Source organism: Procambarus clarkii, chromosome 43 (genome assembly GCF_040958095.1).
Source record: "Procambarus clarkii isolate CNS0578487 chromosome 43, FALCON_Pclarkii_2.0, whole genome shotgun sequence".
Lineage (NCBI taxonomy): Eukaryota > Metazoa > Arthropoda > Malacostraca > Decapoda > Cambaridae > Procambarus > Procambarus clarkii.
The window spans coordinates 36,860,862-36,873,988 of record NC_091192.1 but is presented as its reverse complement, the minus strand read 5'-3'; the positions used below and the strand labels follow the sequence as shown (position 1 = coordinate 36,873,988).

General features: G+C 43.4%; 1 protein-coding gene across 1 annotated transcript in view; it reads left to right on the top strand.

Moving 5' to 3' along the window:
• LOC138350032 (FYVE, RhoGEF and PH domain-containing protein 6-like) overlaps window positions 1-13,127 on the top strand; it is a 64,148-nt gene that overhangs the window by 43,491 nt on the left and 7,530 nt on the right. The window contains exons 4-6 of the mRNA XM_069300279.1: window positions 105-240; window positions 439-540; window positions 983-1,237. Of these exons, the coding sequence (XP_069156380.1) occupies window positions 105-240; window positions 439-540; window positions 983-1,237 (493 nt within the window). The remainder of the gene's footprint in view (window positions 1-104; window positions 241-438; window positions 541-982; window positions 1,238-13,127) is intronic.

Here is a 13,127-nt window from a genome sequence, read left to right as displayed (position 1 = left end):
AATAAATGGCATTACAGTACAGTATTTTCAAAAGTTAAACAAAAATCACTTTATTATAAATCTTTGAAGGTAAGACACTAAAAGATTACATGATGTTTTGACAGCACGGCAGATGAACGAGATGCATGGATAGAGGCACTACATGAAGCCATAGAGGACAATGCATCGCGCAGATCCACCTTTATGCAGGCCAAAATGCTCGTTTACCGGCAACCATCTTCTTCTACACTTGGCAAACAGGTAAATTTAATATACCAGTACTCTTTGAGGGTAGCATTAACAAATGAGATGGAACATGGTATGTTTCACAAGTCGGTGGACAGTTTTCAATAATAAGATCAACTTAGCTTATCTTGCCCTGCTTTTTATTAGATGTATGTTATGAACACGTTTATGAATTTACCACATAACTGTTACAACCATCCATTGTTTATACAGGCTCCTGTGTGGATCCCCGACTACAGAGTAACAATGTGTCAACAATGTACAGCAGAGTTCACCCTTACTTTCCGCAGACACCACTGTCGCGCCTGTGGCAAGGTACCACAGCTTCATTGTAAACATAACTCGAAATGAAATACCCTAGCCATGAAAAATATTATTTACTGTATTATTTTTAATCCTCATTTTCATTATTATTATTATTATTATTATTATTATTATTATTATTATTATTATTATTATTATTATTATTATTATTATTATTGAGAAAATTTGTAGGCTCTGATGAGGACTTGAACCTTATGCAGTGGGTGTTCCCACATACACACCCTAGTCAACTAGACCACGACATGGTAAAAGGAGTTTTTACCATATCGTGGCCTAGTTGACTAGGGCGTGTGTGTGTGGGAACACCCACCACATAAGATCGAATCTTCATTATGGCTTCTACGGATTTTTTCATTGATACATCACGTTAGTGTGATTACTCTGTGTATTATTATTACAGGTCAACTAAGCCATAAATTTGTGGTGTTCCCAGGTTGTGTGTGACCACTGTTCTGCTAACCGGGCTCCTTTACAGTATAAAAAGAATCAGACAGCACGAGTCTGTGACACCTGTTTTGAAATACTTCAGAAGGACTTTGAACACAGATATGAAGGATCGATAACTACAGAGGACCAGCAGGGAGCAAAGTTGAGACGAATATCCAGCCTCAAAGCTCAGTTCAAGAGAGGGATCCGGGAGAGCAGCAGAAATCGCTTAAGGAAGCGGGTTCCTGAGAGACTAATGGAGGTACTGTATGTGTAGCTTATATCATACACATGTTTACTGTATTAACTTCCTTAAAATGAAAGAGAAAGAAACACAAGGTTGTCTATCCATTGAATGGTGTCATCTTTCTTTAAGTATACTGTATAAGGTAAGCTGGTATGGATATGATTACACTACTTGAACTAGCCAAAACTGGATTAAAACACCAGCATTTAAAGTATAGCACATATCAGTTCGGATAGCTTCAGGGAGCCAACAGAGCTTCCTACAGAAAGAAACATTGCTATGCATGGAGATATAAATCTCAAACCATTAAATCAGATCTGAAAATGTGTATTAACCACCAGGGTACTAATCCCTTCCGTAGATATATCTTCTGGTATTTATCCTGCACTTGCCATGCCATCATGCCAGTAAACCCAATTACATTCACACTGGCAAGTATTTCTGGCAAGTATTTCATAAATTCCACCCATCATGCTTTCAAAGTGCACCATTGACTTTTCCATAAGCTTCCTTGTGGCATTCTCTAACTTCTTCCCAAAATAGGTTTCTGTTTTCCCTTGTTTCCTCATTCAGTGTTTTTCATGATTATCAAGCTTATTTCCATATCTTTACTCTGATTTCCTTTATCTTTTTTTCCCGTATCTTTCTGGGTGAGACCCTGAGGCTCCCCGGAGCTATCTAGGCTGATATGCTAATGTCAGACTTTGGCATCAGTCATGTGTATGGAGTTCTTTGGGCATACCGGGGACCATGGCCAGAACCTGGCCCCCTCAGAGAGGCAGGGGAAGCAATGACCTATAGAAGCCTCGTGTGGTTGGAAGCATTCTGTGTCTGCTATCGACTGGGTCAGGCACCCAGAAAGGTAAGCATCCCAAAACAAACCCCTATTCTAGTGAAAATATTGCTACCAAAAGCTGAACAAGTGGATAGAACTCCCCAAACAAAAATGAGGAAACTAGTGTGACATCACCCATTGCCGCGCCGCCGTCTGTGCAGCTCCCCCCTCCCCGGGAGGGGGAAGGGGGCACCCCAGACCTACCGTGCTGGCAGTCCACATCCCAGTTCTTGAGGCTGATGCTATAGGCAGCGGTTGTGTGCTCTGGCTCCAGACTTTTACGGCGCTGAGCCTTGTGTGTGGCGGCTGTTCTCCAAGGGTGCGAGAGCCAGGAGTTACTCTTCAGTACTCGGGCTGCATGTGCCTAGGGTTCCCTTCCCTAAGTGCCCTGTAAGTTCTGCTCTTGGAGCTTGGGGTTACCTTCTACAGGTTTCTTGGGATCTGCCTCTGTGGGTCCGTTTAACTGCTCGGTTTTTCGCCCACCCTTTGGGTACTTGGGTGTTTTGTCTCCCTAGTTTACTTTAGGGTAGGAGGCAGTTTTGCACTGGTATGGGGCGCAGGGTGCTGTGCAGCTTGTTGTCACCCATCACAGTGGCCGGCTCTGTTTCTTGGGGTACGTTTTCCTCTTGTGGGGTTTTGTTTTTCTTTTTGTTTTTGCCTTGGTAGGGGGTTCTGCCCTACTTGCCACTGGTGTTTGGCTTCATCCTGATACTTAGTGGTGCCCCCTGCTAGGTCCCCGTGAGCGTACACATCCCTGGGGTTCAACTGTAGACAGTTTGTTTGGTAGTTTTGGGTGCCAGTTAGCAGTACCCTGCCTGGGTTTACCTGGGCGCGAGTCCTCTTATAGTAAATGCTCAGGACCCTATGAATCCCCCTAGGGGATGCGTAGGTCCGATGGATGCGACCCCGGGCTCCCCCCCCTCGCTTCATGCAAGTTTGAGGGTTGTTCGGTCCCCTTGTCTCAAGGTGACCCTCACGATTTTTGCCTCTGTCACGCTACCTGTTGGGTCGGTGAGACTTTCGACCCTGAGACTTGTGAGTTTTGCTGCTTGCTGGTGACTTAATTTACCCAATCTGCGGATGATCTTCTTCGGGTACAGGTTGTGCAGGCGTTGTATTCTAGGTTTCGTTGTTTGCAACGCGCTCGGTTGGTTGCTCACCTGGATGCCCTGTGGCTGCCCCGTTTTGCTTATAGGGACCCCGACTTGGGGGTGCGGGTCGCCTCGACCCTGGTTCAGTCCGCACCTCCTCGTCCTTCCCCTCCTGTTGTTCATTCTGGTCCCCCTCCCCTGCTTCCGGCCCGGAAACGTCTGAGGGTTTCGGAGTCAGGGCAGGGGTTAGTTGGTCTTGAGACTTGGGCAGCCTCGGAGGATGCCCCTTCCGGTGTGGCAACGGAGGCATTCGAGTCTACTCCCCCGACCGAAGCCTTTGGGTCTGACCAGTGAGCCCCCTTCTGTCCAGCTTCTACGGCTGCACCGGCCTTGTCTGGTGGGGTCGGTGCTTGGGAGGAGGACTCGGCCCCGGGTCCTGCAATGGAGGACCTTGGGGCTGAGGAGAGGCTGACTTGGGGCCTTGGGCCCCGCTGGACCCCGCCTGGGTTTTCTGCCCTCTGAGCGGGGCTTACTGTTACAAGGAGTGGGGTTTTCTTTTTCCCCCTCTATGTATGAGTTGGACTTGGTGTCTGACCCTTCCCTGGTTTGGTTCCGTGTTCCCCCGGGTGCTTCGGTTCCGTCTTTCCGGAGGTTTTCGGCATATCGCATCCAACGTGCTGTGGTGGGAGCGGCCCTTGCGGCAAACCTCCTGCGTGACCCGGATTATGCCTCGGCAATGAATCCCTCGGCTTTCAGGTTTGGGACTTCGTTCCCTTTCTGGTTCCGTTACGAGGTTCCGGAGTCGTCCTGGCTGGCCGACAGTCTTGTTTTTACCTTGGAGGCCAGGCACACCTTTTGCCATTCCTGCACGCTTGATGGCGGGAGGCTTCGACAGTGCTGCAGGTTTTTCTGGGGGGCAACCTAGAGCACCTCAATGAGTGCTTGTTTGCTCCTGCCCTTTCCCGAGATGTTGGTGTCATTCAGCTCCATGTGCAGGTTCCTTCCCTTTTGGCGGCGCTGGTGGCTGAGGACTTGCGCGCCTGGGACCTTTTGGCTTCAGCCTCACGGAGGATGTGGGGGCACTTGGGGCTGTTCCTGGTTCAGGCGCCTTGGCCTCGGTGACTCGCTCGTCGGCTCACTAGTCGGCTGCCTTGCTGAAGCTTTTCGCGCCGATCTTGCGGGATGTGGTTGTGCTGTTTTATGCTTCCCGGCTCGCGTGTCAGCAGGCGGTGCTTGCCTCTTCTGTGGAATCCGCTTGGGCCTTGACTCTTAGGATGTCTTTGCCCTTTTGTCCTCTCCTGTTTGAGGCTTCAGCCGTTGCACAGTATATTCAGGCTGCTTCAGCTTCTTGCCGTCCTATGTCTGACTTGCTGGTTCTCCAGGGGTCCCGTGGTGGGCCTTCCCGGAAGGGTCATGCCAAGGCTTGGGGTTTCTCTCGTCGTGGTAGGCCACTGGTGTCGGGTTCGAGTTTGGTTCCTTGTTGGGATTGAGTACTACAGATGTTAGAGGTAGCATGTTTGGAACAGATGCTCTTTTGTTTATGATCTGGTTAATAATATTTCATGTACCTGATAATTGTTTTGTTGTTGTTGTTATTGGCTGAGAATAAAACCATGTGGACAAAGATTGTTTCTCTTCAGCCTTCAACTATAACAGTGGCGACGAGGATTAAACATCTCTGGCAGAGAGCCTGGGTACGAGACGTGGTGTGAGGATCAAGAGAGAGCAGGGTATGTCGTGTGGACGAGTGGACGCTTCACGTACAAAAGTTGAGTGTGCTACCACCGTGGCCATGGCTACGCCGCTCATGTCAATGGAGCCGTTAAACACTGCCAAGATCTCATTGGACCTGTGGCTCAACCTGCTAGAAGCAAACTTTCAGTACGGGGGGATTAAGGAAGACGCCAACAAGAAAGCAGTACTCTTAGTTTCACTGGGTTCTGAAGCATATAGTGTTCTCGGAAATTTGTGTGCACCTGAGCTGCCCCACACAAAGACCTATGTAGACCTGATTGTCCTGCTTAGATGTCAGTATGTGGTGAAACCATCATATCACAGGAGTTTGATGGATTTCCAGAAGAGGACGAAAAAGCAGCAGGAATCTGTACAGGATTTATTTGCGGAATTGAAGGCTTTGGCTAACCACTGCAACTTCGGAGCACAGTTGGATGGCAGGGTTAGGGACCAGTTGTTCATGGCAGTGGAAAAGGAGAATTATTTCCCTAACCTGGTGGCAGAAAATTTGGATCTACAATCGATGACTTCATGGACAGTGCTTGAGAAGATATTGAACCTGGAAAGGGCTTTTGGAAGTAAGACTTCTACTAAGGAAATTATGGTCGTACAGGGCCAGACCAGATGTAAACACTGTGGATACAATCACATAAGTAGCAAGTGCAAGTTTTGTGCCTATATATGCAACTTTTGTAACAAGGAGGGACACTTGCAGAGAGTGTGTAGGGAATATCTGAACAGGAACAGCAAGGCCTGGGAGAGGAGATGACCAGGGAATGCAGAAAGAAGAGGTAGTGGTACTGTGGTCAAGGCAGTAGAGGAAGGGAAACCGTCTGAAGAAGCTGCAGGTGAGGAAAATAGACTATATTCGGTGAAAGAAAAGGTATGTTCAGTGAAGTCACAAGTGGTGAATTTTGTAATTAGTGGGAAGTTAGTTCCCTTGGAACTGGACACTGGTGCTGCAGTGTCAACATTGTCTAGAGACTGGGCAGATACCTTGCAATTGAATGTAAAACCAGGTAAAAAATCATTAAGTGCTTATGATAATGTACCGATTAAGGTCTGTGGCAAGGTGTCGGCAAAAGTGGGTTATAATGTTAAAGAAATTGTCCAGGATTTTTATGTAGTGGATTCACATAATCCTAGCCTATGTGGTAAGGATCTCATGGAAAAAGTGGGAATTTTCTTGGCGGGCCTAGATGAATTGTCAATAGTTAAAACAATTAAAAGTGCCGAACAAATGCTAGATAAATATTCAATGGAGGCAGAGAAGCCAATTAATAGCATGGTGGCAAATTCACCTGAAAAGTGGGGCTTCACCTAAATTTTTCAAGGCAAGAACAGTGCCGTTTCATTACAAGCAATTGGTAGAATCAGCCCTGGAAAGCATGTGGCAGAAGGCATCTTATAGCCAATTACACATAGTGAGTGGGCAGCCCCAGTTGTACCAGTGTTGAAGGGAGATCGGAAATCCTTGAGAATCTGTGCAGACGTCAAGGAACTGAACAACCGCTTACACTGTGAGAAGTACCCTGTACCTAAGATAGATGAGTTGTTGTCAGTGGTCTGCATGGGGGCAATTTTTTCTAAGATTGACCTGAAAGATGCTTACTTGCAAATTCCTGTAGAGGAGGAGAGCCAGAAATTGTTAGTGATTAATACCCACAAGGGGTTAAGTATAAAAGACTTCCTTTTGGATTCTCCTCGTCTCCAGCAATTTTTCAGAGATTCATGTCCCAGTTGATAGTAAACATTGAAGGTGTGGCTAGTTTTCTAGATGACATTATTGTATGTGGAGAGAATGAGGAAGTGCATGATGCTAGATTAGAACAAGTTTTGAATCTTTTGCAAAAGCACAATGTGAAGATTAATAAGAGTAAAACAACGTTGAAGACCAAGGCCATTGAATATCTGGGGTACCATATTTCAGGTAAGGGCTTTACTCCTTCTCACAAAAATGTAGCTGCTATAATAGATGCCCCAGCCCCAACATCAGTTGGGGAAGTACAGTCTTTTGTTGGGATGGTTACATATTTTTGTAAGTTCGTGAAGAACTTTTCAACAAAATTAGCACCCTTGTATGAATTGTTGAAAAAAGGGGCCAGATTTAAGTGGGCAGCAAGAGAGGAAAATGCCTTCAGAAATATTAAGCAGGAATTATCAATTCTCCAGTGCTCACTAATTTTACAGGTAGACTCCTGTTAAAACTGGAGGTAGATGCTTCCCCAGTAGGAGTGGGTTGTGTATTATTACAGGAAGTAGATGGTCAGGATAAAGTAGTATATTTTGCTAGCAAGAAATTATCTCTTGCAGAACAGAATTATTCACAGTTAGATAAAGAAGCCTTAGCTGTGGTATATGCTGTAAAAAAAAACTGAGGTATTTTCTGCTGGGGAGGAAATTTCTTGCTAGAACAGACCATAAACCCCTGCTAGGATTGTTTGGCAGAGGTAAGCACATTCCAATTAATGCCACTGCTAGAATTCAAAGATGGGCATTACTACTCTAGCAGTTTGAGCATGATTTAGAGTTTAAGCCAGGCAAGGATAATGTAGTAGCTGATGCATTAAGTAGATTGCCTGTGACAGAAGAATTAAATTCCAGTATTCCAGTGGAGTATGTTAACCTGGTGGAATCTATGACTTTTGAGGATATTTCATTCCAGATTATTAGGAAGGCAATGGGTAGAGATCCCAAATTAAATCTGTTGATGAAATATGTCAAATATGGTTGGAATGATAATTTATTATTGTCAGAGTATGCTGCAGTAAAGGCTGACCTTAGTATTCACCAGGATGTACTCTTGTACAGGAATAGAGTGGTGGTGCCTGGGGAATTAAGATGTAAGATTTTGGAACAGCTGCATGTAGGCCATAATGGCATAAATGCTATGAAAGCAGAAGCTAGAAGTTGGGGTTGGTGGCCAAAAATAGACCAGGATATTGCTGAGGTAAGAAAAAATTGTCATATTTGCTTTAAGAATTATCAGAAACCACAGGCCCCAGTACTTTCTTGGTCATGCACTGGAAAACCCTGGTCTAGACTTCATATAGATTATGCGGGACCTATGGATAACAAATATTACCTAGTGGTGGTGGATTCATACACAAAATTTATGGATGTTCATGTGTGTAATTCCACCACATCATCTGTAACTTGTGAATTACTAAGGAAAACATTTTGTAATTTTGGATTGCCAGACATAATTGTCTCAGACAATGCTCCTTATTTTGTTTCTGTGGAAATTGAGGATTTTTTTTCGAAAAAATGGTATTAAACATGTAACACCTGCCCCCTATAATCCTTCTTCAAATGGTCTACCAGAGAGAGCAGCGAGATCCTTGAAAGAAGGGTTAAAGCGGTTTACGGAAGGTACTATTAATACAAGGCTTTATAGATTTTTATATAATCAAAGGAAACTGTTCATTCTACTACTGGTAAATCTCCTTCTGAATTACTGTTTAATAGGCACTTTAAAGTGCACATGGAAGCAGTAATGACAGATCCCGATAAAGACAAATGGTAACTAGCTTGGCCAGTCAGTTGGCTCAGGGAGAGGAATTGTTGTTTAATGAGGGGGATGCAGTATATGCAAGGAATTTTGGAAGTAGAAAGTCCTGGGTGGAAGGAAAAATTAGGAAAGTCCTGGGCCACAGGAATTTCATTGTGCAAGTGCAGAGTTTTGGGAACATTAATTGGAAAAGGCATGCAGATCAGCTCATGCCAAGGTTCACAGGAAATTTTGAAGACCCTTCAGGTGGGGGGTGGGGCAACTAGTGATACCCATCCTAATAATGAAAGGGTAGCAGCACCTGCAGGAGACAGGGAGGCAGACCAAGGGGCAGCAGAGGGTAATGGGGATACAGTTAACCCTATGGACTCTACAAGGAGTAATTCAGAAGAATGTGGAGGTGCTGGATGCCGGGCCAGTGCCAGGTGCGCTTGCCTTGGTGACTCGAGTGTCAGCTGCCTTGTTAAAGTTGTTTGCGCCGATTTTGAAGGAGTCAGTATCTCTGTTCTTTGCTTCTCGCTTTGCATGCCAGCAGGCTGTGCTTGCTCTCTCCCTGGAATCTGTGTGGGCCCTGGCTCTTAGGTTTTTGTCTCCCTTTTGTCCGTTGCTGTTTGCAGATTCTGCGGTTTTGCAGTATCTGCAGGCGGCTTTGTCTAGCTGTTGCCCTATGTCTGACTTGTTCGTTCTCTGGAATGGTCGTGCCAGGGTTCGGGGTTCCTTTGGTCTTGGTAGGCCAGTGGTGCCAGTTTCAGAACCAATGTTGCCTTCCCCACACTATTGGGTTTGTCATAATGAATGAATGATAATATATCTGGTGACATGGTACCAAGATCATGGTGCCATATAAACACAATTTTCATTAACCTCTCAACTGCTTGGCTTCCAAATATGACACCCCTGCAGTGCGCAGGAAATAAATTCTCTGGAAAAACTTATTTTTTGTTTTGAAAGTGTCAAAAACCCTTCCCTTAGTATGGACATAGTAACTGAAAGTCGAAATTGTACTTAGTTTGGCTGCAATGGGGGTCGGCGCGTAACCCGTGATGTCATCATTGTATATACATTCTTCACATTGTATATACCCATGTACATATGTGTTCACCATAGCAAACCACTAAGCTAGTATGGTGAGCAAAACAAGAGTGGCTGCCACACACAGTGAGGCTACCTCGATTCCCTCCCTTGCTCCCTCACCACAATTACTCCTCCCACAATACTACGCACAGTGCTTATTATCACCACAATTCTGTTATTATCACAATCCTGGTCACTAATTCCTGTAAATGAATAATTGACCACAAGTTTATTTTGTAAAGGAACCTAAGAAGTCATTTGAATATATATATATATATATATATATATATATATATATATATATATATATATATATATATATATATATATACATATATATATATATGTCGTACCTAATAGCCAGAACGCACTTCTCAGCCTACTATTCAAGGCCCGATTTGCCTAATAAGCCAAGTTTTCATGAATTAATGTTTTTTCGTCTACCTAACCTACCTAACCTAACCTAACCTAGCTTTTTTTGGCTACCTAACCTAACCTTACCTATAAATATAGGTTAGGTTAGGTTAGGTAGGGTTGGTTAGGTTCGGTCATATATCTACGTTCATTTTAACTCCAATAAAAAAAAATTGACCTCATACATAGAGAAAAGGGTTGCTTTATCATTTTATAAGAAAAAAATTAGAGAAAATATATTAATTCAGGAAAACTTGGCTTATTAGGCAAATCGGGCCTTGAATAGTAGGCTGAGAAGTGAGTTCTGGCTACTAGGTACGACATATATATATATACATATATATATATACATATATATATATACATATATATATATATACATATATATATATACATATATATATATACATATATATATATATACATATATATATATATATATATATATATATATATATATATATATATATATATATATATACATATATATATATATACATATATATATATATATATATATATATATATATACATATATATATATATATACATATATATATATATATATATATATATATATATATATATACATATATATATATACATATATATATATGTATATATACATATATATATATACATATATATATATATATATATATATATATACATATATATATATATATACATATATATATATATATACATATATATATATTAGTATATTTTGGTAGCAGTCTTTCCTGTAGACATATTTTATTAAATATGACCGAAAAAGTAAGATTAATAATTCTAACACGAATTTTCTCAATCTTTCGTACATTATGCTTCACTGTTGGAGGTAAATCAAAAATCACTTCTCCAAAATTCATTTTTATTTCTAGTCTGACGCGACACGGGCGCGTTTCGTAAAACTTATTACATTTTCAAAGACTTCACAAATACACAACTGATTAGAACTTGCATTTCCCTGATTTTATATCTACATTTGAGTGAGGTGGGAAGGGTGATGTGGCATTACATTTGAGTGAGGTGGGAAGGATGATGTGGCATTAGAGGATATTAATAGGGTATTAAAAGTATCAACACAAGACAGAACACGAAACAATGGATATTGAATAGAAGTGTTTGTAGAAAGCCTATTGGTCCATATTTCTTGATGCTTCTATATTGGAGCGGAGTCTTGAGGTGGGTAGAATATAGTTGTGCAATAATTGGCTGTTGATTGCTGGTGTTGACTTCTTGATGTGTAGTGCCTCGCAAACGTCAAGCCGCCTGCTATCGCTGTATCTATCGATGATTTCTGTGTTGTTTACTAGGATTTCTCTGGCGATGGTTTGGTTATGGGAAGAGATTATATGTTCCTTAATGGAGCCCTGTTGTTTATGCATCGTTAAACGCCTAGAAAGAGATGTTGTTGTCTTGCCTATATACTGGGTTTTTTGGAGCTTACAGTCCCCAAGTGGGCATTTGAAGGCATAGACGACGTTAGTCTCTTTTAAAGCGTTCTGTTTCGTGTCTGGAGAGTTTCTCATGAGTAGGCTGGCCGTTTTTCTGGTTTTATAGTAAATCGTCAGTTGTATCCTCTGATTTTTGTCTGTAGGGAAAACGTTTCTATTAACAATATCTTTCAGGACCCTTTCCTCTGTTTTATGAGCTGTGGAAAAGAAGTTCCTGTAAAATAGTCTAATAGGGGGTATAGGTGTGGTGTTAGTTGTCTCTTCGGAGGTTGCATGGCTTTTCACTTTCCTTCTTATGATGTCTTCGATGAAACCATTGGAGAAGCCGTTATTGACTAGAACCTGCCTTACCCTACAGAGTTCTTCGTCGACTTGCTTCCATTCTGAGCTGTGGCTGAGAGCACGGTCGACGTATGCGTTAACAACACTCCTCTTGTACCTGTCAGGGCAGTCGCTGTTGGCATTTAGGCACATTCCTATGTTTGTTTCCTTTGTGTAGACTGCAGTGTGGAAACCTCCGCCCTTTTCCATGACTGTTACATCTAGAAAAGGCAGCTTCCCATCCTTTTCCGTCTCGTAAGTGAAACGCAGCACGGAACTCTGCTCAAATGCCTCCTTCAGCTCCTGCAGATGTCTGACATCAGGTACCTGTGTAAAAATGTCGTCAACATACCTGCAGTATATGGCCGGTTTCAAGTTCATGTCGACTAAGACTTTTTGCTCGATGGTACCCATGTAGAAGTTTGCAAACAGGACACCTAGGGGAGAACCCATAGCGACCCCATCTACTTGCTTATACATATGCCCATCCGGGCTCAAGAAGGGTGCCTCTTTAGTACAAGCTTGGAGTAGTTTCCTCAGAATACTTTCTGGCATGTCAAGAGGAGTACAGGCTGGATCACGATACACTCTGTCGGCTATCATTCCGATTGTCTCGTCCACAGGTACGTTGGTAAACAGCGATTCTACGTCCAACGAGGCTCTTATCCCTGTGGCCCGTGCGCCCCGCAGTAAGTCCACAAATTCCTTTGGAGACTTCAGGCTGAAGGCGCAAGGAACATAAGGAGTCAGCAGGCCGTTGAGTCGCTTTGCCAATCTGTACGTGGGTGTGGGTATCTGGCTAATGATTGGCCGAAGTGGGTTTCCGGGCTTGTGCGTCTTGACATTTTGTGCGTCTTGACAGAGTGTATCGTGATCCAGCCTGTACTCCTCTTGACATGCCAGAAAGTATTCTGAGGAAACTACTCCAAGCTTGTACTAAAGAGGCACCCTTCTTGAGCCCGGATGGGCATATGTATAAGCAAGTAGATGGGGTCGCTATGGGTTCTCCCCTAGGTGTCCTGTTTGCAAACTTCTACATGGGTACCATCGAGCAAAAAGTCTTAGTCGACATGAACTTGAAACCGGCCATATACTGCAGGTATGTTGACGACATTTTTACACAGGTACCTGATGTCAGACATCTGCAGGAGCTGAAGGAGGCATTTGAGCAGAGTTCCGTGCTGCGTTTCACTTACGAGACGGAAAAGGATGGGAAGCTGCCTTTTCTAGATGTAACAGTCATGGAAAAGGGCGGAGGTTTCCACACTGCAGTCTACACAAAGGAAACAAACATAGGAATGTGCCTAAATGCCAACAGCGACTGCCCTGACAGGTACAAGAGGAGTGTTGTTAACGCATACGTCGACCGTGCTCTCAGCCACAGCTCAGAATGGAAGCAAGTCGACGAAGAACTCTGTAGGGTAAGGCAGGTTCTAGTCAATAACGGCTTCTCCAATGGTTTCAT